This window comes from Calliphora vicina, chromosome 5 (genome assembly GCF_958450345.1).
Source record: "Calliphora vicina chromosome 5, idCalVici1.1, whole genome shotgun sequence".
Lineage (NCBI taxonomy): Eukaryota > Metazoa > Arthropoda > Insecta > Diptera > Calliphoridae > Calliphora > Calliphora vicina.
This window is the reverse complement of record NC_088784.1, coordinates 79,676,011-79,702,182: the sequence shown is the minus strand read 5'-3', so window position 1 is coordinate 79,702,182 and position 26,172 is coordinate 79,676,011. Positions and strand designations below refer to the sequence as shown.

The following is a 26,172-nucleotide window of genomic DNA, read 5'->3' as shown; positions in this document are numbered from 1 at the left end:
ATTTTTGTTTTGGAAATGAATTTTATAAAAAAAATATAATAAAAACAAGTAAGGAGGTATGGTCGGTCAAGCTCGACCATATAATACCCTACACTAAGTAAAAGAGCAAAAACATTTTTCTTTTAAAAATTTCAATAATTTACATTTTTGAGTGATTTTCGGAAATGGGCCTTAAATCACCATGAAATTAGTTGGTGTGATTTACGTCTATATTAAAGTTAACTATGTTGAATTTTGTGTGTATACCAAAAGCGGGTCTATATGGGAGCTATGACTAATTATGGACCGATCGTAACAAAATTTGGTGACGTAAATTTTGTGTATATAAAACTTATTTGGAGCGGAATTTGTGGAGATACTTATATAAATTAAACATTTATGACCGATAAAGTCCAATTTCGGGAGGACATTTGTATTGAGGCTAGGTGAAATAATGGACCGATTTCAGCCAGATTCAATAGGCTTGGTCCTTGAGCCGAAAAAATAATATGTACCAAATTTCATCGAAATATCTTCAAAATTGCGACCTGTACTCTGCGCACAAGGTTTACATGGCCAGCCAGCCAGCCAGCCAGCCAGCCAGCCAGCCAGCCAGCCAGCCAGCCAGCCGGCCAGCCAACCAGACAGACGGACGGACGGACATCGTTTAGTCAACTCAGAAAGTGATTCTAAGTCGATCGTTATACTTTAAGGTGGGTGTTAGACTAATATTTTTGGGCGTTACAAACATCTGCACAAACGCATAATACCCTCCCCACTATGGTGGTGTAGGGTATAAAAATGATTTCCAAATATTTAATCCAACATTTTTTTTTTGTTTTATGTTAGTAGAATTGAATTCTAATGTATTGTTTTTCATTTTCTTTTAATGAAATGAAACAATTTTGTAAAATAATATTCTTTTTTTACTTATTTTTCGCGTTTCCCGGGAAATAAAATTATCCGGGAAACCCTACTACTAACACAAAAATTTTAAACTCAATTATTTCGAAATGACAAAAAATTATACACTATTGTTTTATTAAGGAGACGATATGTAAATACTAATACAGAGTTTCTTCGTTAGTTTCTAAATTAGTTAATTAGCTGTCATAAAATAAAACTCATTTGAGGAGTTTTATTTTTCAGGTCAAAAATATAACTCATTTCATGTATTTCTTTAAGAAAATACAAAAACAATTTAATAATAGTAATAAACAATAATAAATTAAAATCCCACTTGTTTTTATTTTAATCCTTTCGGTACGGCTTTCGAATTATAGTAAATTTTGTATTTACCCAGTATGCAAAATGATTCAAAGTTATGTCGAAAATGAATCATTTTTTCGTAAAATTTTATCGATATCGACTTCGATATAATGTCGAGAATGTGCGTGTTTTCCTAAGTAGAGTGCAGAGCGATAAAGAGTCGAAAATTATTTATTATTCTGATTCTAATTTTTATCGATATACTATACCTTTTTCGGTATTACAAATGTTCTAAATTGATTCGATTTCGATTAAATATATGAACAATTTCGTATACTTTATACCATCGAGCAATTTTGTCTTGAAATAATGCATATTCAATACCTTTATTATTATCCAATAATGTTGCGTTAGATGTGTTTTTATTTTCAAATGCAATAAACTCTGCACATATTTCTGATGTTTGCTGATTATGGGATTCGAATTGTCAAAAACAACATCAATAATTGGCTGCGCTTTTCTTTTAAGACGTCTTTGATCCATTTTTCGTATTAAACTATATTTTTATGAATATGTTATTGATAGGATAAGAAATAAAATTTTATTTTCTCACAAATTGATAAAATAATAATATGTATGTATATGAATTTGTCAATTTGTGCAAAAATAAAATTTGACATTAAAAAAAAACTCGAACATTATTCGCCATTTCTATAAAATATTAAAATACGATATTCTAAAAAAATGTAGATTGGATAGAGCATCATAATAAATTCATATTTTCGATTTTAATTCGAAATAAGTTCGATATAAAGAACTGACTCGAAATATTGCATACTGGGTAATATGTTATACGTCTCTCACAAAATTAGTTTGTTGAAGAAATATGGGGGGACTCAGGAGGACACTTATACAGTCTGTCTTTTTCATTCATAATGTTTGCATTAGCTTGAGAAAGCTTTGGATACGACTGGTACCGCCTAGATCGTTTCTATGAGTGAAGATAAATGTATTATATGTATGTAATTGTTTTGAAATCGGAACTCAAACAATGATATAGGATTGTTTTAGGAATTGAACATACCCGAGGTGTCCTAATTTGGGGACCCCTGGCAGTACCCATGGTGAGACCATGCGGTTCAAATTCAAAACATGAACTCGACTGAATACTTCTTCTTTGAGCATGTCCAATTTCATTTAAATCGGACTAAGGGCTTACAAGTTACTGATTTATTTCCCTCTTTTTATACACTACACTACTAAAGTGGTGCGTTTGTGCAACTGTTAGTCTAACACCCACCTTAAAGTATACCAATTGACACAGAATCACTTTCTGGGTCGATTGAACGATGTCCGTCCGTCCGCCTGGCTGTCCATATAAACCTTGTGTTTTTAAGATATTTCGATAAAATTTGGTACATTCAACTATTTTGGCCCAAGGACAAAGTCTATTTAAGTTGGCTGAAATCGGTCCATTATTTCACCTAGCCCCCATACAAATGTCTTCCAGAAATTGCACTTTATCCATGATAAATGTTTAATTCATATAGGTATCTACACAAATTTCGCTCCATATAAGTTTTATATATACGGAAATCATGTCACCTAATTTTATGATGATCGGTCCATAATTAGTCATAGCTCCCATATAAGACCCGCTTCCGAAAATCACTTTAACGAGCAAAAATCTCTTAAAATATAATTTCACTCGGCGAACAATTTTGTGTGCGCACATGAATTTTTCTTGTTTGGACACATTTTGGCAATGTTATGTTCCTAACCAAATGAGGCAAATTCATCTGTGAATAAGAAATTGTGAGCTGAGCAATCAAAGTAATGGCTTGTCAAGATGTAAGGTAAGGACCGGTTTGTCGAGCAAACTGTTTCCTTAACACAACGAAACGCTGGTAGATATTGTGGTAATTTAATGTCGTCATATGACATTATGACATGCCAAATGTCATAATGTTCTTTAGCTTGGCACGTTTTGCATTTTAGATGCTCTCAAGATTTAAAATTAAAAACAAAATGCTGAACATTTAGAGGTAATTTTTAAATTATCTTAAGTACAAGGATATTTCTACTGAATTTGCTATTTTTAATATAAATGCATAGTTCAATTTGATAAATATATATGATACATCTGTATTTATGTACTTAAGTTTATAAACATGAACTCACATTAATAGAAAATAACATTTGTTGTATTCTGCTGGTGTCATTTACTGTTTTTTTCATGACATTGTTTTATATCTACAAAAATAGTTTGTTACAAAAACCCGCGGTTTTTTTTTTCTCGAGTAAATGCATTTTCCACCAATGTAACAGTTTAGTTAATATGAAATATTATTATTTTTATCCAGGCACTGTCATCTACAAATTGTTTTATCATTTAACATGTTTTCCACTTAGTTGATATTTAGGACAATAACACAGTTGGATGCATATAATTTTAGTTTATTTAGTTTTTGTTATTCACCAAATAGCATTCATTGCACAAGAATTGTGAACGATATGAAAAAATATTTAATCCTTTAAGAGATAAGAGGTGGAGTTTTTAGAGAAGGATTAAATTGAATTTCCTAAATTTATTGGAATTTGAAGAAAGGCTCTCCGAAATCAAGCCCACTAACTAGTGTTTATATACAGTAGCCCAATAAAGTCTACATACAGGAATTCAAATTAAATTTCTTTCGTTGAAAGCTGTATTTGTAAGTTAAAAGTAATGAAATATATTTTTTAAAAAAATAAATTCATACTAAAAAAAATTAAAACAACATCACTTAAGTCGAGTTTAGTAACATTTCCTTGGTTTTTTGGGCTTTTATGTTCAAAATATTATGAAACTTAATAGTCCCGCCCACCCAAAAGTAGGTGTGACCGAGAATAAATTTTTCGTTATTTTACTCAGAATCAATAACTCTAATAACGGTGAACTTTTATGCATTATTTGAATTTTTTTTGATAAAATCGACATAAGAGATGTATTATTATATATCTCATAAAAAAAACTGCTTTAAATTAAAGTAACATAATAATTTTTCCTGTATGTGGACTTTCTTGGGCTACTGTACATATATTGATCCTTTTAAAATTTTACGTCGTTTGAACAATATCCGTCTGTATGTCTGTGTAAAACACTCTCACGTACAAAATCAGAAAAATCTGTACAGTAGAACCAGAGTTATGGTCCATAATTACTGCTAACCTCATTACATTTCACAATATAATTTCCAATTAGGAAAATATAGTAAATATTTCCCATATGAGGAGCCGCAGAACAAAAGGTACTTTTTTGCATTTTTTAAAAAATTCGTTTTTTGGTATTTTTATAATATTTTGGTTGAAATCTTCTAAAAACAATCAAGTTAGCAAAATTTTTTTTAAATTTTTCTAAGTAAATGGGTTCTAAAAAAATGTTTGCTTAACAAAAGGTACAACACTAGAATAAAACGAAAAAAAAAATTATTTAATTTCAATGTGTAATTTGTTTATATATTAGATCAGAATTAAAAACATTAATTTAAAATACTATTGTTTAAACAAACGCATAAAAAAACAAACTTTTCAATTTTGTTTTTAACAAAACGTACTTTTTTTCTTTATTTTATTGATAACTAAGAAACTTGTTACCAATTCCAGGTTCATGCAGTTTTTCAAGGGGACGAAATAAATAAAACTCAATTTTCCAAAAATTTGAAATGTGCAAAAAAGTACCCTTTTGTTCTGCGGCTCCTCATAGACAAGGGTGGGTAAAAAGTCCGTTCCTTTTTGAATGAAACAAAGTTTTTTGATAAAAAATTATTTTAATTTTCAACATAGAGAGATCAAACCCACTTTGTCCAACGTTTCTTTATTTTTATATCCCTTCCAACAAATAAGTTTTGTCGAGGTTATAAATAAATCATCAGTAAATTCGGAGAATAGGGCTGATGAGGGAACAGACGAAATTCATTATTATCCAATTTCTCCTCAAGTTACGAGGTAGTCTGTTATCAATGGATCAGTGGAGCAGAATCGGAATTTTTTGGAAATAAATGTGGCATTTCAAAGATTTTTATATTTTAGGCTAGGTCTTAACTTGGTCCGCTTTTTTAAAAGTATAGGACGTACTTTTGGACCGAATGGAGTCAATTTTTTTTTGGATAGTTAGAAAGCTGTATTACCAATAATATACAAATGATTTCAGAGCAATATCAATTTTAGATAATTTTAAAAAATCTTTGAAATCGGATGGGAAACAAAAAAATTGCACGTGTTTAAATATTCTATATGTCAATGCTACCCTACTATAGGTCGCCATGGCACCACCTTTCGAGCATTTGTAGGTCCTATTTTAATAACTTAAACTCGAATTCTTCTTGGCTACGCCCACGTCAAATTTTATTCCGATCGGACCAGTTCTTTAGAAATGCCAGATTTATTTCCAAATAATTGCGATTCTGCCCCACTGTGGGCTAATGAAGTAGCTTGTTCAAATTTTGACAGGAGTATTTCCCTTTCAGTTAGGTAAGGTTACCTGGGTTCCTCGCAATTTAGCAAGTTCCCTCGAAGGCCTTGTGGCCCACTGTGGTACCCTTAAAAAAAACTTTATCCTCATATTCTGAAAATCAAACATGAAAAGAGAATGGTTTTCCTTCCTAATTCTGATGTCTATGTGGTCCCCGCGAGAACCAACTGGTACTTCTAATAAATTTGATTAGGTTTATTCGTGACACATTTCTGAGACAGTCCAGATCATAGAAAATAGCTATACCAAGATGTAATAGTCTACGATCTTGTAAGGCTGGGCAGTCACATAGAAGGTGTTGTACCGATTCCTCCTCCTTCTCATCCAAACAACTTCTACAATAGCTATAGCGTGGGTAACCCATACTTTCCGACATGTGTCCAATCATACAGTGCCCAGTAATTGTACCCGTAAGAAGTCTAATGGAATTCCCACTAAGAGACAAAAGATTCCTGGTCGTATCCTTTTTCTGAGTGTGTTACAGCATTCTACAAGTGATGATATTTGAATTCCGACTCTATAAACCCCCACTCATCTATCAAATTCGAAAACCAATGGAGTGTGATTATTGCTATGCGCAAAAGTTGCTTCCAGGGACGACCCGTTGGTGGCTTTTCTGTCTTTTAGCCATCAGTGTAGATTGAGATCAAGATCAACAGAATTTGCTGCCCAATCATCACTTGTCGTTAAACTGATCCTACATGTTCAATCTAAATTCGGTGTAGGAATCGTGAGCCCCATAAATCAAAATGGGTCTGATGACCGCAGTGTACACCCAGTGTACAATATATGGTTATAGACCCCATATCTTCCAAAAGGTTTTCTTACAAATGTAGAAGATACATAATGCTTTCCTCATTCGACTCTCAGCATTACATTTCCACGAGAGCTTAGAGTCCAGAATTACGCCATGATATTTGATTTCACTCGAATTCTTCAGAAAAGTGCCATCCGTTAGATTCCGCTCCATGTATATCTCTCTATGGCTAAAACTTCCCATGAAATTCACGTTGTTTATTAAGAGTCTGATTCACACAGACAATTCATTGAAAACTGAGTGATTTCCATACAAAACTTTGAAAATACTTTTAGGGTCGATTATCTGAATCATCATTACATTTCTCATCATATTAACTTTAAAATATTTTCCCTTTTCAGGTTATTTGGATCAAGGCCTGCTTGTACGTGATGCCTATAAATTAAGACGCCATTATTTTACCAACAAAGGCTGGTACCTCGACGTGCTTTCCATGTTGCCCACTGATCTATCCTACATCTGGTGGTCACCCAGTTCGTGTGGTGCACACTTTTTGCCTTGTGCTGTCATCGTGCGTCTCAATCGTCTACTGCGACTGCCACGCATGTGGGAGTGGTTCGATCGTACGGAAACAGCCACCGGTTATCCAAATGCCTTCCGTATATGTAAAGTGGTATTGGCCATTTTGGTGTTGATACATTGGAATGCCTGTATGTATTTTGCGATAAGTTATGCGCTGGGTTTCGGTACCGATAACTGGGTGTACCATTTGAGCGGTGAACGTAATGGTACTTTACAACGACAATACATCTATAGTTTTTATTGGTCCACACTAACGCTGACAACGATTGGAGAGACACCGACGCCCGAGAATGATCCGGAATATTTGTTTGTGGTGGCGGATTTTTTGGCTGGTGTTTTGATATTTGCTACAATTGTTGGTGAGTGGAATGTGAAAATAGCTGAGTATTTTTATAAAGATTTTATTTGTATCCTTAAAATAAAATGTTTTTGAAACATTAATTGATTTAGTCAAGATAAAGAAACACCAAATATTTTCACCATTTCTTTTGTTTGGTTCTTCCTAAACATTTAAATTTCCCAGCAGTTCTGGGTGACTGTCCCGAACTAGTGTTTCTACCTAACATTTAGGGTCAAGGAATACGTAGAGACACTAAAGTGACAATTGACTTCACGTTAGATTACGAGGGATATATAACGTAACCAATTATGATACCTTTGCACTACAAAGATCACATACGTGTTAAATGACCCAAAATATAAAAATTTAAGTCAGACAAGACATCATACATTAGTGAAAATTACACTTGAATACTTCTAAAACTGCTGGTTTGTTAGAGTAGAAATTTGGGTATTTGTGATTAAATATGTTTATTTGTTTTCTTGCGTGTTCTTGAAAACTCAAGTTTATTTTTGTTTAATGTTCTATTCAAGTTGCGTATCATTATGTCCGTCTCTTTTTTTTGCTAATTTTTCTTTTAACATTTACTTCTTAATTTTCGTTGCTTGCTGTTGCTAAGTGTAATTTTAACTCAATCAATGATAAACGTTGCTGCGAGTAGTTAATATTATTTGCCTTTGTGGCAAGTTGTTGCTGTTGTTGTTCATGTTGTTATTAGTGTTTGTTTGACCATATCTATTAAAATGTCATTTTGAGATGTTTTAATGCCGGAAGGATTAATTGTCAACACGTGGCAAGGACATAAATACTTTTGATATACATAGACGAAAATTGTGATGTTTGTGCGTGTCAAAAATGTTTGTATGTATTGTTTCTATTTAAGGATTTTTAGCAATTATATCCACTCACTCTTTTTGTGTTTGTTAGTCTGACACTTTTTTAGGTTATTATCTAAATTAATTGAATTATAAGTAGATGCGACAGCAGTTATTAAAAGTGTTTTTTTTTAATAGTTTATCTAACAAGCACCAACAAACAAATTGTAAATTAGACAATATATATATTCCACTCGCATCCCACTAAGTGACCTACGACCTAAGCTTTCTTTTGAGCAAACAAAAAAAAATAAAAAAGGGCCCTTGTTGGAAAAAAATTCGAATTTGCAAAAAGAAAAATTCAAAAATTGTATGTCTTGAGATACAAAATATTTATTTTGATAGATATCCCACTCGCATCCCACTAAGCGACGAAAAATCTCTTATAGGAATGGACCTAAGCTTTCTTCATAGGAAAAAAAATTCAAAAATTTTATGTCTTGAGTTACAAAATATTTATTTTGATAGATATCCCACTCAGCTTTATTTTGAGAAAATGTCCCATTTTGAAAAAAAGTCAAAACAGTTTTTGATTTCTAAACTATTTGGAACACATTTTCCTAAGAACAATAGGTAATAAGTTACATGGTGATGAATTTTGACACCCTCTAATTCAGAGAGTTCTTGACCGATCTTCTTGAAAAATTGTGTCTGAATTACTATCCAATAGAACTAACCTTGTGCAAATTTCATCCCGATCGGAAGACATCGATTTCAAAAGTTGGTTCACTTGACATGAAATCTCCCATATAAATTTATTTAAAGTATTGACCATTGCACAGTGGTTTAGAAACTTTTTTTTTGGGAATAATTCGGTATCTTGGGAACTATTGTAGATATTGTTACGAAATTTCACATGCTTTGAGCTGAAGTGTTTTCGAGTTGATTTATGTTTGTTCAGCTTCCTAGCACTAATGGGGGACAGTACGTAGCCCCTCAAAATTGGTCACCTCGAGTCTCAATTTTTTTTAAAAAAATCGCCAAAAATCCATTTATGGTCCGAATGAGCTGAAATTTTAAATATAAATAGTTCTTGAAAAGATCTACAAAATACGCTCACAAGTGTAGGTTATCTCTATTAGTTGAAGAGATATTAAATTTTATTGATTTATTTTTTTTAATTTTGCTCGATCTTTTTATGGTTTTTAAGATATGGAGGACCTACGGAGGGTCGATATTTATTTTTAAAATATCAGCTATATTGGCGATAAAGTTCTAAATAAAATAAAAGAAAGTTGCTACAAGTTATCACTTCCCTATAAAAAGTTATACGCATCCAAATTTGGAACTTGTAAAAAGGGCCGTATTTTTTACGTTTTTTCCCAAAAAAGCCCATATATTTTTGCTTTTGTAAAAAAAAAATTTCTTCGGGACTATATAGAATTTTTATATGATCCGGAAGGATAACTTAATGCAAAAGAGTGCAAAGAAAAATTTGGCTCACTTAAGCGGACATATCACACCCCAGTCCTACCCAAAATTGGCCAATTTAAAAAAATAAATTTCGGTTTAAGTAAAAAATTCTAAAAAGGCAAAGCACCGACCCACGAAAAAGCTCCATATTTGTATAACACCATATGTTTCTTAAATACCTACTAAGTATTTTTACTATCACACGGTAAATAACGTCACAGTAAGCACTGTTCACTGTGCATTGTTAGATATGACTTTTCTCATCTTTCTGGCAACATATCTATTCAGAGCCATAACAACTACTCATCTTTTGAGGCCAAGAACTAATCAAGCTAATATCGGATACTCTGTTTTGGAGTGAAGCGAAACAAATAGTAGTTGGACGGGCCATATTAGGACTATAAAGAAGGTGAGGAAAAACTTACCAACCTCTTCTTTCTAAATCTGTTGTCATTATGGAATACGGTTTCATGTCTGGCCGCATATTCTGGACCTTTTTCGGCCAATGCTCGCTTTAAATGAATCAGTTGCATTCAGTGCAGGTTCCCTGTGATGGTCTGGTCAGATCTCAGCAGCTCATAATAGATAGGACCCTTTTGCTCCCACCAAATTCACAGCGCCATATATATTTGGCTTTGGGGTCTATTCGGGCTTCACATACGATCTCTTACGCTTCGAATTATCGTAATGGACATATTTTAACTTGCAATTAATGATACGTTGTAAAATTGATTTTCTTTTGTAGAGATCAAGCATCACTTCGGACATACAAAATTGTGTCTTTCTTTCTTTTGAGAAAAAAAAAAAGATTTTGGAAAAAAAATTTAAATTTTTTTTTATTTTATTTTTTTAAGATTGAAGAAATAGTTATCTAAACTATTTGGGATAAATTTTGCTAAGAACAATAGGTAATAAGTTACGTGGATGAGATAAAACACCTGTTTGGCCAAAATGACAAATTTTGATCCCCCTCTAACTCAGAGAGTTCTTGACCGATTTTTTTTTTGGGGACGAAATTATACTTCTTGGAAACAGTACTGTAAGGGAATAAATAATCAATAGTAAGCAGTAAAAAAAACCTATGATTAAAAGCGAATAAAGGAAATCTGCTTACAAATGGGAAGTCAGCATATTAGAAATAAAGACTTCCTTAAGGGAGAAGGTACGAGCAAACGTAGCGGTCACAACCTGTCTCTACAAAATACATGATTTTAGACACTACTGCATCTAAAAACCGCTTGGGGTTGGTATTGTTACGTTTTTACCTTTTAAAAACGTGGTTTATTTCCTTTAAAAAAACAGGATACTTTTGATTGCAAATAAAAGCAGTTTAAAATTGAAACAACTCTTTATTTATTCAAATGTACAACAACAGATTTAAATAGTCACTCTGTGTCTTTATACACGTTTATAAATTCGTAGATATACACACACAGTTTATAATGTACAAGTATACACTGGCATTGCAGTTGATGTCTTTACTTAACAATGCTTCAAATTAGACTCAATCGACTACTGCAACCGCAGTCACTATTTATACACACTGTCATCTTCATATGAGTAGCCTAGGTCAAAACTGGTATATTCGAATTCTAGAGCTTTCGATGTTAATCTTAGCAGCTTAAACATTTAGTGTTTCCATACTTAAAAACAATGTTTATCAACCGCATGCTATCAACATTGTTGATATGTAGAAGCTTCTACTGATGGACATGTTTATAAACATAATGAATGTTGCAGGCAGTGGTTACAGTACATTGGCTTTGTGCTGATATTTGTAACGCCTAAAAATATTAGTTCAAAGACCACTTAAAGTACACCGATTGATTCAGAATCGTTTTCTGAGTCGATTTAAATTTTGTCTCAAGGAAAAATGTCCTCCCGAAGTAGGAGTTTTTTGTCATAAATGTATGATTTGTATAGATATCCACACAAATTTCTCCACAAATAAAGTTTATACAAAAGAAAATCACATTTAATATTTGTTTGAAGGATCAATAAGATTTGACCATGGCTCCCATATAAGGTTGGTTGGTTGGTTTACGTGGTAGTTCACTACGTGCGAACAATCAAGTAGAGTCGAAGGGACTCCGTTTTGATGAAACCACACCACTCGTCGAATGTAATGTCATAAGGCCGACTTTCAAAAATCATTTTAACGAGCATAAATCTCCTAAAAATTTTAGTACCCTGAAAAAAGTCAACAGAAATAGTGCCACAAAAAAAATATTGAAATTTTAAAAAAAATTTGATTTGCTCATATACTCAGTCTAGGGTATTATATGGTCCAGCTTGTCCGTTACTTGTTTTATTATGAGGACTATGTCTAATAATATTTCTTTATCAAACAACTTTTCAAATTATATCTCTCACTTATCTCAAAAATTTACAAATACATCTACTAGAACAAGTAGAAATAAATATTTATTTAAAACTCTTAATTAATATCCACTTAGAATACTTGTTTTCAAACATTTTATTTACTAAAACTTTTTTTTTCTTGATTCTATCAACCCCACACAGGTAACATTGGCTCCATGATCTCCAACATGAATGTGGCGCGTGTTGAATTTCAAAATCGCATGGATGGTGTCAAACAGTACATGGCCTTCCGCAAAGTGGGTCATGAACTTGAGGCACGTGTCATTCGATGGTTTGCCTACACCTGGTCACAAAGTGGCGCCTTAGATGAAGAACGTGTCCTGGCCGCACTGCCCGATAAACTGAAAGCGGAAATTGCCATACAAGTACATATGGACACACTGAAGCAGGTGCGCATATTTCACGACTGTGAACCGGGTCTCTTAGAGGCTTTGGTATTGAAATTAAAACTACAAGTCTTCAGCCCTGGCGATTACATCTGTCGCAAGGGAGATGTGGGCAAAGAAATGTACATAGTGAAGAGGGGAAAACTGTCGGTGGTGGCCGATGATGGTGTCACTGTGTTTGCCACCTTGGGTGCCGGCTCTGTGTTTGGTGAGGTGTCAGTGCTGGAGATTGCTGGCAATCGTACTGGCAATCGACGTACGGCAAATGTACGTTCGTTGGGCTATTCGGATTTGTTTTGTTTGGCGAAACGTGATCTGTGGGAAACATTAGCTGACTATCCGGAAGCACGTGCCACTCTTACCGAAAGAGGTTGTCAATTGTTACGCAAAGATGGTTTATTAGATGAACAAGTTTTTGCCGGTAAGTTTGATGAGAAAGGAAATTGATGGAAATGAATAAAAGTTTTTATTTGTATTTTGTTGTTGTTGAATCCACATTCCGTTTGGGAGGTGAGAAAAGTTTTTTATTTTTTTATTTTGAGGATTTTAGCATAAGGCATATTGAATAAATACTTAAATAAGAAAGATATCTGTAAATAGGTAAGAGTGCTGTATTCGGCTTTGCTGAATTTTGTGTAGCCATCAGCAAAAGGTTCTTTAAGATTAATATTAAAAAAATAATGTTTAAAAATATTTTGGTGAAAAAACATATGTATTTTAGTGAAAAAAAATTCTTGAACAAATCTAGGTAGTTGCAGTTTTTTGGTTATATCTCAGCAATTTGTGATCTGAATTTCTCGATTTATTTTTTTTAAAACAAACACAAACTAACCCTAGATTGATATTCCAGCACTCTATCGTCTAGTCTATCGGGCACCCAAATAGCAACCTAAGTTGGAATATAGAGGATACACCGATGTACGAGGATATGTCAATAAGTCCGCACCTTTTTGAATTTCACGGCTCTTAACTGAAAGGGCATCACTGCTCCTTCCAAGAGGCATCTGTCAGTTGACTCCTATCAAAATTTGAACAAGATGTGTCATTTAGTTTGAGTTTGATAGACTCTGTCGTAACTTGAGGATAAATTGGAAAAAAGTGTATTTCGTCTGCTCATTAAGGATTAATTTTTCCGAAAAAAAAACCATCTCTCAAATAAAGGCTAAGCTTGATAATGGGACTATGGGAACTCTACACTATCAATTTCAATGGTAAATGATGGTTTACTGATATACGTTGTGGCCGTACAAGCACGGAAGATGGCGAACGTTCTGGACGCTCAGTTGAGGTCTCTACACCTGATACAATTGAAAAAAGTCACGATATGGTTTTGGCCAATCAGAGTTTGAAAGTTCGAGAGATTGTGGAAGCCAAAGGCATCTCACATAGCTCAGTGTTTTCAATTTTAAATGATCACTTGGGTATGAGAAAACTTTCAGCAAGATGGCTGCCGCAAAATGGTTTGATTTTGAATTAGGCTACGAAATTCTCCTTCTTCCGCGGAGTGACTATTTCTTATTGCAAACATGCAGAAATGTCTCGGCGGATACAGTCGGACGGGGCAACATGTGGAAGAGCGTTATCACGATGGAATATTGCTTCAAACGGATCCGTTGCATTCGGTACAGGTTCCCTATGATTGTCTAGTCAGATTTCAGCAGCTCATAATAGATTGGAGCCTGTTGGTCCTATCAAATGCCGAGCATTACCTTATCGCCATGGATATTTGGCTATGGTGTCAATTCAGCAGGCTGGGCGGGATTCCAATGCGATTTCTTACGCTTCGGGTTATCGTAATGGATCCATTTATATCGTTCAAGCAGCATTTTAGACATACAAATTCTTTCAAAGTCTCTTAGCTTCAATTCGTATGATATCCAATTTACCTGCTTTTGGATTAATCTTGCTCTTCGCAAACATTTTTAAATTGCTGTTTGAGTAGCTCCCAATGATTTTGCAAGCTCTTTTTGAGTTTAACAACAAACTTTTTTGGCTGGGCTGGACGATCTTTGTCTTCCGTGTCAAAATCACCACTTCTGAACCTCACAAACCATCTCTCCCATTTGGGAGCCAATGAAACACATTCACCATAAGCTTCGATGAGCAATCAGTGTGCTTCAGCGGCACTTTTTTCACAACCCTAATACGAGTTATACCCTTACCACTCATGGTGAAGGGTATAAAAAATATGTACCAGCAGAAACATGGTAGATTGACAAGCATTAACAACAATATTATATTAGCCCAGCGGGAAAAAATGCTAGGTCTTCTAAAAGATTAGTTTACAAGTTCTAAAAGATGCGATACTTAAAATTTTAAAATTTTTTGTTCCAAAAAATAAAAAAAATAACTTTTGTTTACCTAAAAATATTTAAAAATTTTATTTTGAAATTTAATTTGGTGAAGGGTACATCAGATTCGGCACAGCATAATAATTTCACGTGATAATTTCAAATCAGTTCTTTAGGTTTTATTTTGAATTCATTAAGAATATTTTCCCTAATAACCCTCTTTAAAGTCTTGCTTCAGCCCACCTTCAATTAGGCTTTAAAGTAGATATTTTGTGAGGCATTACGTGGAAGCTCCCTTACACGCCTTCTACGGGTGATCTTCGAAGATGTCTTCTTAAGGAGGTCTTCTATCAGCGCTCTAACAGAAGCGAGTATGCAAGGTATTGGCGCGGCGTGTAAAATCTAAACGATTTTGCAATGCGGCTAGGTGTCCTTGTATCTGAAAAATAAGGCCTCTAGGAAGGCCTCTTTACTGCATATTTGTCCCGATGGTAACTGTATCTTTAGAGGTAGGGCCATGGACGTAAAGCAAACAAAAGCACTCACTATATTCTGCTAGATCGAAACATACATAACAAGCAAGCTTTACCCATATTTGTGTACTTTTTAAATTTTCGATGCTCCCATGGTGTCAAATTGTCATCTAAAAACCAAATGCTGAAAATTTGACAGAAATCGTATAACGAGCATTGGGAACATCTAATTGAATTAAATTGGGTTTTTAAATTTTAGAGAACTTGTCAAGAATGAAGTAGATAGCATGAGAAAAGGGTATTATAAAGTCGTTTTTACTAATTGTAATGCATTAATTTATTACTATCTTATGTTTTTACTTCTTTTAAACCAGAAAAAATAATACAAAATAAAAATAATAAAACTAAACCAACAAAATTTTTATAGATTCACAACGCGTTCACGACAGCATAGAGAGTGGCATTGAAAAATTAGAAGTTTCTGTGGAAAATCTTAACATGAGACTGGCACGTCTATTGGCTGAATATACAGCAAGTCAAGCAAAAATGAAACAACGTCTTGCTAAACTTGAACTAAAGTAAGTGTAGCGATGAGGACACACAATGATGTGAAGTGTGTCAATTATGTGGTGGGATGTGCTGTGATGTGCTGTGATAGCTTTTGTTGTAAATTACAAAATTGTCCAATACTGGCACCAACCCACATCCATACACACACACTCTCACATTTTTTGGTGCTATTTTTAATTGCATTATAATCATAAACTAATTGACTTTTACATTTTCTTTATGTTTTGCTAATATTTTCTTACATTTCATTTCAGCTACCAATTAACACATAACAACTCCCTGACCGAACAGCATGCGAGGCCACCACGCAGTGGCAGATTATATTCGCTGCAACCCAAAAAACGTCCAAGGCCAAGACCAGTGACCGCTTCAAAATCAATCGATAACAATAAACAGAACACTTTGTAAGATGTAAAAGAATGTGTAACAGCAAAAATAGGCTAATGAAAGTCGTAAAATTAGTAAAATTTTAAAAAGCAAAAAAACGAAAAACACACACAAAACAAGGTTTCACCAGAAATTTAAACTAATTGGCCATTAATGTAAAACACTTGAACATTTACACAATCTATAAGTAAACTTTTAGCTTTTACTGTGCAAATAATATACTTGAAGACTTAGACAATTTCTTAAGAGAAATGAATAAATTGTAACTATTTAGAACAGTGGTCGGCACAATCAAAACATGCCACAGTAGTAAATGCATTGTAATGTTTCATAAAACGAATTTTCCTATTGCGTTTTTGAGCTGTAATATCCAATGCTGTTGCATCTGAGTGCCGACCACTGATTTACATGTCTGTTGTACAGTAAAAGCTTAAAGTTTGCCTACACACGCAAGAGACGAACCAAGATACTTTTTTTTGTTTAAACATTTTTAAAATAAACGATCAACTAACTGATTCACAATTCTCACAACAAGTGAGACTTGTGTCTTGACAAGACACTTTTCTATTGCTAGAAATGTGTCTTGACAAAACCCTTTTCTGTAACTAGAAATGTGTCTTGACGAGACACTTTTCTATTGCTAGAAATGTGTCTTGACGAGACACTTTTCTGTAACTAGAAATGTGTCTTGACAAAACACTTTTCTGTAACTAGAAATGTGTCTTGACAAGACACTTTTCTATTACCTAGAAATGTATCTTGACAAGACACTTTTCTATTACCTAGAAATGTATCTTGACAAGACACTTTTCTATTAACTAGAAATGTGTCTTGACAAGACACTTTTCTATTACCTAGAAATGTATCTTGACAAGACACTTCTCTATTACCTAGAAATGTGTGTTGACAAGACACTTTTCTATTGCTAGAAATGTGTCTTGACAAGACACTTTTCTATTACTAGAAATATGTCTTGACAAGACACTTTTCTATTACTAGAAATGTGTCTTGACAAGACACTTTTCTATAATGTGTGAAATTTTTGTCTGTTATATAATTTAGTCTTGTGTAATTTTCTTGGTGGAAACAATTTATTAGTTAATATTAGTAATTATTTAGAATTTCATCCATGCCAACTTATAAACCTTGCAGCTACAATTTTGTCTACATCCTACAACAAATGTTTGTTTAATTGCTTTACATTTCCACAAAAGCTGAATTAACAAATAAACTAATAAATAAATATAATTAAGTTTAATATTAAATAAAAACCATAACGACTATAAACTAAAACCTATAAAATTTATTAAAATAAAAACCATTTCTTAATATTTAAGTAAAATCTCTATGTGTTTGAAACTCCTTAAACATTTTAAAATGTGCTACAACATAAATTATAATTAATAAATAAATAAATCCATATGAATGTTAACATTACAATTTAAATAATTATTTTTAAGATTTATAAACTAAACCAGGAAATAATACTAAAATAAAATTTAAGTTTACCCAGTAACATAAGTTATACTAGAATTGTAAGAGAGTTTCTAAAGGAAAAAAAGTAAATGTGCCTCAAGTAATTTAAAAAATATAAGAAAAACATATTTTTTTTAAATTAAAAACTAAATAGCAGTAATTAACATAGTTATTCAATAAGTTACAATAAAATCTTAAATATTAAATTAAGTAGCATTAATTATATAGAAAGTATTATTTTTACAGTTATATTAGAATTGAACAAAAACTATAGATTTAAATTAATGCAGCAGCCAGGGTGCTTAAAATTAAAGAATTAAAATAACAACTGTTAATTTTAATGTTAAGTACCCTTTTAATATAATTATTATAATTATCTTAATATTTAACAATATTTACTACCTACAAATTATATGCCAAAATTCCCACTTTAGGCAAAATAAAAATAAAATTACATTTTATGATAAAAATTTACTTAAATGATTTTGGAATTGAGACTCAAGTTTTAAAAATTTTGAGATATAGAAATTTTAATTCATGTGATTTTCTTTGTAAGAAACAAATTGGGTATTAAGGGATCACAACGCAATTGACTGGCTTCAGTACTTTTTAATAAATCTTTAAGTTACATTTCTTTGTGAATTACTATGGTTTAAAAGTAATACCCGATAGTTAATTTGGATTTATTTGTAAACTAATTAAATATCTATATTTAACAGGTTTTATAAACATCTAAGCCATCTGAGTTCTCTTACTGTATCCCAGACCTTTTACTTTGACGACCGATTTTTTTAGTTTAAATTTTTTTATTTTAATATTTCTATATTTCGTACGAACATATTCAATATACGCAACCGATACCATTAGAACAAGTAAGAGATGTATATTCGGCTGTACCGAATCTTATATATCCTTAGGTAAACAAAATTATTTTTTTTTTTTCAAAATTTTTTTAAAAAAAGTTTTTTTTTTCCAATTTTTTCTTTAATTTAAATTTTTTTGTTTGAAAAAATAATATAAAAACCGATTAAATGTTGTTTAATATTGGCATCCGTTATCAATTCCGTTGATCCTATCCCCATAAAACCCCGATATTAAAATAGTTTCTCTTGATAATGTTTCGATTTTGAATAAATATTTAACATAAAATGCTGGTTTAAAATTAACAACCGAAACAGTTTATCTTATTAACATAAAATATGGGTATAAAAAGCCGTTACCCTCGATGTATTGTGCCTGTACCGTTTCGGTTTTGAATAAATTCTCAAGGTTGGCTACCGATTCAAAATGGTAACGGTAATTTGTATTATTTCGATAATATTATTTTAGCGGTAACGGTAGTTGTTGGTCCAGCCTTTTTAAGAATTTCAAATTTAATAGTGACATTAGACAAGTGTTGTCTCTATCGTAGTTTTAATAGGTATAAAATCAATACCGACAATGGTAAATTTGGAAAACACGAGCGGTTCGTTTCGAAATTTTTCAAATTAAATTGTATATAATCAAATTTTAACCAACATTATTGTTATTATCTTCTCTAAATATGAATATCAATAGAAGTAATAATTCCATTAAGAACAATTTGATTCATTTCTGTATCTAAAAACTTGCAATTGGGTGAAAAACATCAATTACCAGAACCGAAAAAAATCTATGGACATGGTATCATTCAATTAACAAAAAATTTGGTCATCACAACGAATCTGAATATTGTAACTTTAAGAAGAAAGCTTATACAGAAATTCCTTACCGAATAAGTCCTTCCTAATATTGTTTTTTAATTAAAAATTTGAATCAAAATTTACAACTTTCTTTAACCTCGTTGTTTTGAATACTGCTACCGTTTCCAATGTCGTTATTCGTTTCCATTGCCAACTTAGAATATTTTCGAAATTTGTATTGGGGTTAGACGGGATTTTTTTTAATTTTTAGTTTGTATTTTCAACATTTTTACCATATAATACCCTACACCAAGTAAATGAGTAAAAATATTTTTATTTTAAAATATCAATAATTTATATTCATGAGTGATTTTCGGAAGTGGGCCTTATATGGGAGCTATGACCAATTATGGACCGATCACCTTGAAATTAGGTCGTGTGATTTATGTCTATATTAAAGTTAACTATGTTGAATTTTGTGTGTATGCCAACATTTTTAAGCGATTTATGCACATTAAAGTGATTTTCGGAAGCGGGTCTATATGGGAGCTATGACTAATTATGGACCGATCGTAACAAAATTTGGTGACATGAATTTTGTATATATAAAACTTATTTGGAGCGAAATTTGTATAGATACATAGATAAATTAAACATTTATGACCGATAAATACCAATTTCGAGGGGACATTTGTATGGGGGCTAGGTGAAATAATGGACCGATTTCAGCCAGTTTCAATAGGCTTGGTCCTTGAGCTGAAAAAGTAATATGTACCAAATTTGATCGAAATAGCTTCAAAATTGCGACCTGTACTCTGCGCACAAGGTTTACATGGACAGCCAGCCAGCCAGCCAGCCAGCCAGCCGGCCAACCAGACGGACGGACGGACATCGTTTAATCGACTCAGAAAGTGATTCTAAGTCGATCGGTATACTTTAAGGTGGGTATTAGACTAATTTTTGGGCGTTACAAACATCTGCACAAACGCATAATACCCTCCCCACTATGGTGGTGTAGGGTATAAAAAGGTATTGCAATATGTGGACTAGCGTTGATGTGATGGTCTGGCCAGATTTCAACAGCTTATAATAGATAGGATCCTTTTGGTCCCACTAAATCCAGAGCATTACCTTAGCGCCAAGAACATTTGGCTTTGGTGTCGATTCGGCTGAGTTGCCGGCATCAATTTTTCATCGCATGGTGCAAAATTTATTTTCTTTTATAGCTGCATTTCAGACATACAAAATCCTCTTTCAAGGTCTCTGAGTTTGAATTTGTATGGTACCCAATTTCACTGATTTTGGATAAATCATGAAGTAATGCCTCCAATTCTTGGTCTGCAAACTTTTTGGTTGGCATATGTGATCTTTGTTTTCCATGTCATCATAAAATCTTCACTTCTGAAGCACACATATGTGTTTTAGCAAAACTTTCCGCATACGACGCTTTGTTGGTACAAAATTCGACATTTGTGAAGCAAAAAAACTTTTTTGTTTACACTATAGTGCTCCACATCTAAGTGAGAATAAATGTCAGTTATTAAAAAAACCGCCTTATATTATTATTGATAATTGGGGCGAACTTCGCCTCGCCCCAATTTTAAGCCTTCAGACAAACTTTAGAGTAATAATACAACATTTCGCTTTTTCCGCAATTTTCCATGATTTACATTAAGAACTTTCTATTGTTTGATTTGGAAAGCCATTAAGGAATAATAATTAATAATTTAAAAATTTCATACAAAAACTTTATTTTTCCAATTTTCCGACTTTTCCGGTGGGACTTTCCAAAATTTTCTTCCGTAAAAACCTTCTCCTCGAAAACACGATTAACTGACAACCCAGTCGTTCTCATTTTATAAATTACTATACATTTTTTACACCATTTTTAAAATATATTTTTGTAAAAACAAGTACCAAAAAGAGGGATCACTTTGATCCCTTATACGTTCAAATTTCAAAAACGTGACAAAATCCATTTGAATTTTTTTAGAAGGACTACTATTTTATTTAAATTAAATTTCTTGGATATGGGATACAAAAAAGTACTAAAACTTGGGTTTCGCCCGTTTTATCCCCTTAAAAGTACAAAAATCAAAAAGTAGTTAATCTAAATTTATAGATAAAGTTCGACTTTAGGTGCAATGTTTAAACGTTCCGAAGATATAGAGATGCCGATTTTACCAATTTTTACCTACTTAAAATTCAAATTTCCCGAGTGAGGTACCTACTTACAAAATTTCAAGACTTAAAAATTTTTAAAAGTTCAAAATTGGGTAAATGTTTGTGTGAGGCAATATTAAAAAAAAGAGGTTTACTGAATTTCGTTTTGGCCGAACGTTCTGGATGCCCAGTTGAGGTCTCAATACTCAAAACAATTGAACAAATTCACGGGTATGAGCAAGCTAAGTAACCGTGGACGAACAGTGGATCCACCACATACATACAAGACCAAAAACCAAATACAAATCTTATTTTTTTGAAAGGGAAACAAAATTGGAAAAATGTTGGACAAAGTGTATAGGCTCAAAGAAGAATATCGATGGCTTAATATAAACGCCCTAACTTGTTTTTTTTTTTGCATGTCCAGATTTTCGTTAATTTTGATAAATCGTCCGATCATATATCATAATTACCCAAACAAATCACTACATAAAAAACATTTTGGAAAATCCACAATGAAAACAATTCACTGTAGCCAAAGGAATTATTTTTGCAAGTTCCCCAATTTGGGATGTTGTTACTAATATTTCTTCACTCATTTGAGTATGGGAAAAATGACGGCGTCAAAACATCTTCAATATGTATGATTCACCAATTGAAAGCTCAGCAGTTTATAGAGGAAAATCAATATATTTATAGATGGCAAGGAATTAAATGATTAGAATGATCTCCCTGGCAGTAGTTAGTTTTAGTTATAGCCCATTTGATTCTACACCTTCAACAAAAGTTGATGAATGGTCCCATCAAATCACTTTACAGGAAATTATAAATGTGACTTATAAGACAGGACTAGTTCTTCTACATCACTAAGACCCCTTTCACATTAGGCAATTTAGTTGCGCAAGTCTATTGTGTTTGTAGATGGCAGAGGTAATGTCGGGTTAAGGAAAAATTTTGCTTTTTTTGTTGTTTTGTTGATGGTCAAGAGACTTGCGCAACTAAATTGCCTAGTGTGAAAGGGGTCTAACTAATTACTATTTATTTTGAATTAAATGTTTTAATTATGAAAAACATTCAGTATTTTTTCCTCATCACATTTATTATCATTTAACCTCCCTTTTTATTATAACTATATCATTTCCTATTACACTTCAGAATTTTCTAATTGTATTTCAGAAATTTCCATTTGTATTTCAATATTTTCTATTCGTATTTCATAATTTTTAATTTATACTTAAAAATTTTCTAATTGTATTTCGGAATTTTCCAATTGTTTTTCAGAAATTTTCAATTTGTATTCCAGAAACTTCCAATGGAATTTCCGAATTTTCCAAATGTATTTCAGAAATTTCCAATTATATTTCTAATTGAATTTCAGAATATTCCAATTATATTTCAGAATTTTCAATTTGTATTTCTGAAAATTCTAATAGCAATGGAAATACAAATAGAAAATTGTGAACTAATGGAAATTTCTGAAACATAATTGGAAATGGTGTAGAAAGAAATTATATTATTGACTTTATTATAAGTTCAAAAATGAAATCATGTTCCTAACTATGCACTAAACTGATAACTAATTGAACTGCAGTGGAATGTACCTGTTGGGAAAACAGATACCAAAATGGTGATCTTGAAAGTTCACAATTAAAATAGACCAATAAATTATACAAATTATAAGAAAATCTAATAAAATAAATAGTGGGAGCATATCGTTCAACACAGGATAAAATTGTATATAAAATATGTTAAAAAAAATATGTCAAAAAAAAAAACAAATTATTAAACTTATAAAATTAAAATATTTTTTAAAGGAATTTTGAAAATAAATTTAAATTATTATTGAAAAAAAATAATAAGAAATTAATAACTAAATTTAAAATTACAATTATAAGTTTAAGTTATATTGAATAAAATAATTTCAAATAAATACAATTAAATAATTTTTAAATAAAAAACAATTAAAAGAAAACCAGTTTTGTGTTTTAGTGATCTCTATGAAGTCAAACAAATGGAAACGAACTCTTCTTGTTATTCAGTAATTACAAGTCCCTTACGAATGGAGTTTAATTAATTCCCGAAAGAGTCACAGTATGTGGCTTGTTATAAGTATTTGAGTCACCCCACAATTTTCAAAATTTATGGAATTCAAAAAAATTATTTATTGATTACTGATCAAAATTAACAACAACAAAATTTTGTATTTTTTTTATTAAACACATTCAATTATTGCGAACTTAAATACATATTTTCTTTAATCTATAAACAAATATATTGCAAAAATATGTCTTATAATGAATTTCCCCGATTCAAAAGAAATTAATTTAGTGCGTTGTTTAAAATGTGGCAAAATATTGAAATGTTCTCGCTATGACACAGCTGCTTTGTTGGAGCACATACGCAACGATCATCCCGAAGTTGATATTATCGATACGGATACTAAGCAGAAGAGAACAACTGTTACCAAATCAACCAAATCTTCACCCAAACAATATCGAGAGTCTCAAGTAAATAGATCTACTGGTTACTCAGAGCCGGAAGATGAGATTAAGAAATGCGAATGCTCTGAGGAGGATTGTGATTGTGAGGCAGAACAATATCAACCGTACAACAGGCAACATAATGTCAGTTATGAAAATACAGAGGATGAGGAGAGGGGGCCAAAACGACCACAATATCTTAAAGATGTAGATATGACACACTATTCTATAACATCGGAAATATGTAAGTTTTGCTTAAAATACATCACCACCAAAAGAAACTATATGAAAATTATTTGTTTGTAGTGGACAAATATCCCGAAATAAAGGAGTGTGAATACTGTCCTTACAATCCAAATGCTCAGGTTATTTATACGCGACGTTACAAAGTAAATACACCCTCAACTGTCAACACGGATGTTTTACAGCGACCCTTTCAACGCAATTTATATTGCACTTCCATTGAAAAATGGTGTCCGGCTAACGGCTCCATCCACTGCCCCAAATGTGGCTGCAACAAACGACCACTGATAAAAACAAGAGCTCAACGTTTTTCTCACAATGAATGTGCAGCCTGTTGCCTGTTAAGTTGTTGGCCATTTTGTTTTCTACCCTGGCTATTGCCCTCGCAAAGTCAAGAGTGTCTGTACTGTGCGAATTGTAAAACATTCCTGGGTTTGTATGATCGCAATACCAATTGTATACAACCAAATCGTTTGTATATCACAGTAGATCAGCAAGCGAAAGATGTTGAGAAAGATCTGACAAAAGATAACAAACTATTGGCTAATGAATCATCACCAGCTCAAAGCTCAGCGGGGGATAGTGCAAAATCCAAACATTTACCCTCCATAGTTATAGATGGCAAAGAATTACCACCTGATATGGTGGCTAAGATACAAAAGTTTAAAAGATATGGCTCTATGGCAGGCATTGATTTAGATGCATTAACCAATCCTTCAGATTCGGCAAAATCAACGAAACGTGATGGCCCCTTTAAAGAAAATCAAGATGCAGCTCCAGCCCCCTCTGGCGACAAAGCGAATAGACAAAGTGTTATAGACAATGTTTGAATTTGGTATATGTCTGTGATGTTACAGTAAGCTTTTTATCTATTAAAGCTTTTTTCGGTGTATTCAACTTTTCGTTTGTTGCTTTAATAAGCTTTTATGTAAAATTTAACAGCAATGTTATTGGTGTAATAATACATTTTTAAAATAAACTAATTGAGGTAAAGTTATATAGTGCAGATAATGTAGAATAACATTGTGCAACAAATGAAGACTTTAGGAAAAACACACAGTCTATAGATTCTATTGTACTACCAACTTGAAATTTAAAAATTTTGGCACACCTAGATCTGCTTTTTAAATATATAGGGCGTACTTTTGAAATGAATGAACTCGAATTTTTGTTAGTTAGACAACTAAATTACCAATAATATTCAAAAGTTTTCAGGTCAAAATCAATTATGGATCCAAAAATAAACGATTTTCAATTTAAAAATGAAAAAATAGTACATTTTTGCTTTTTTTTTGTTTAGATAAGTTAATTTTAAGTCAATATCTCAATTAGGTTCAAAAATATGCCACTTTAAAACTCTGTCCTTCAAAAATATTGCACTTTTTCATATTTAATGCGACTAAGTCAGAACCATTGACTTGTTGTTGAATAAAATATTAAGAAAATTTATAAAAACAATTTTAGTATAAAAAAGTGCAATATTTTTGAAGGACGGAGTTTTAAAGTGGCATATTTTTCAACCTAATTGAGATATTGACTTGGAATTTTTTTTTTGTAAGATCAAAAATTAATTTAAACAAGTATATAACAAGTATATTCGGCTGTGCCGAATCTTATATACCCTTCACCACATTATACTTTAAAATATTTTTAATTAAACAAAATTAAAATTTTTTTTAATTGTTTAACATTTGTTTTTTTAAATTGTTTTTAAAATTTTTTTTTCCCAAATTGTTTTTAATTTTTAAAAAAAAGTTTTTTTTAAAATTTATAATTTTTAAAAAAAAAAAATTGGAAAAATTATTTACGACAAAAAAAAATTTTTTATGAAAAAAAAAAATCGGGTTAAAAAATATTTTTCCCGATTTTGACACATTGTAGGCCCAACTTACTATTATAGCCTTATATACATCGTTGCAATGAACTTTGAAATATCCTATCATTAGATATGCATATTGTCTATATTAATGACTTAGTAATCCAGATATAGATCAA

At 32.0% G+C, this 26,172-nt stretch overlaps 2 protein-coding genes across 2 annotated transcripts in view; both read left to right on the top strand.

The window, feature by feature from the left end:
• CngA (Cyclic nucleotide-gated ion channel subunit A) overlaps positions 1-16,181 on the top strand; it is a 122,706-nt gene extending 106,525 nt beyond the window's left edge. The window contains exons 5-8 of the mRNA XM_065512329.1: positions 6,857-7,396; positions 12,189-12,854; positions 15,625-15,775; positions 16,022-16,181. Of these exons, the coding sequence (XP_065368401.1) occupies positions 6,857-7,396; positions 12,189-12,854; positions 15,625-15,775; positions 16,022-16,175 (1,511 nt within the window). The 3' untranslated portion in view covers positions 16,176-16,181. The remainder of the gene's footprint in view (positions 1-6,856; positions 7,397-12,188; positions 12,855-15,624; positions 15,776-16,021) is intronic.
• Positions 16,182-23,680: 7,499 nt separating this feature from the next.
• Positions 23,681-25,257, top strand: LOC135962302 (uncharacterized). Its single transcript, XM_065514152.1, has 2 exons — positions 23,681-24,178; positions 24,241-25,257. Exons 1-2 carry the CDS (start codon positions 23,749-23,751, stop codon positions 25,005-25,007), a joined length of 1,197 nt encoding a protein of 398 aa, XP_065370224.1. The 5' UTR covers positions 23,681-23,748; the 3' UTR covers positions 25,008-25,257.
• Positions 25,258-26,172: the final 915 nt, after the last annotated feature.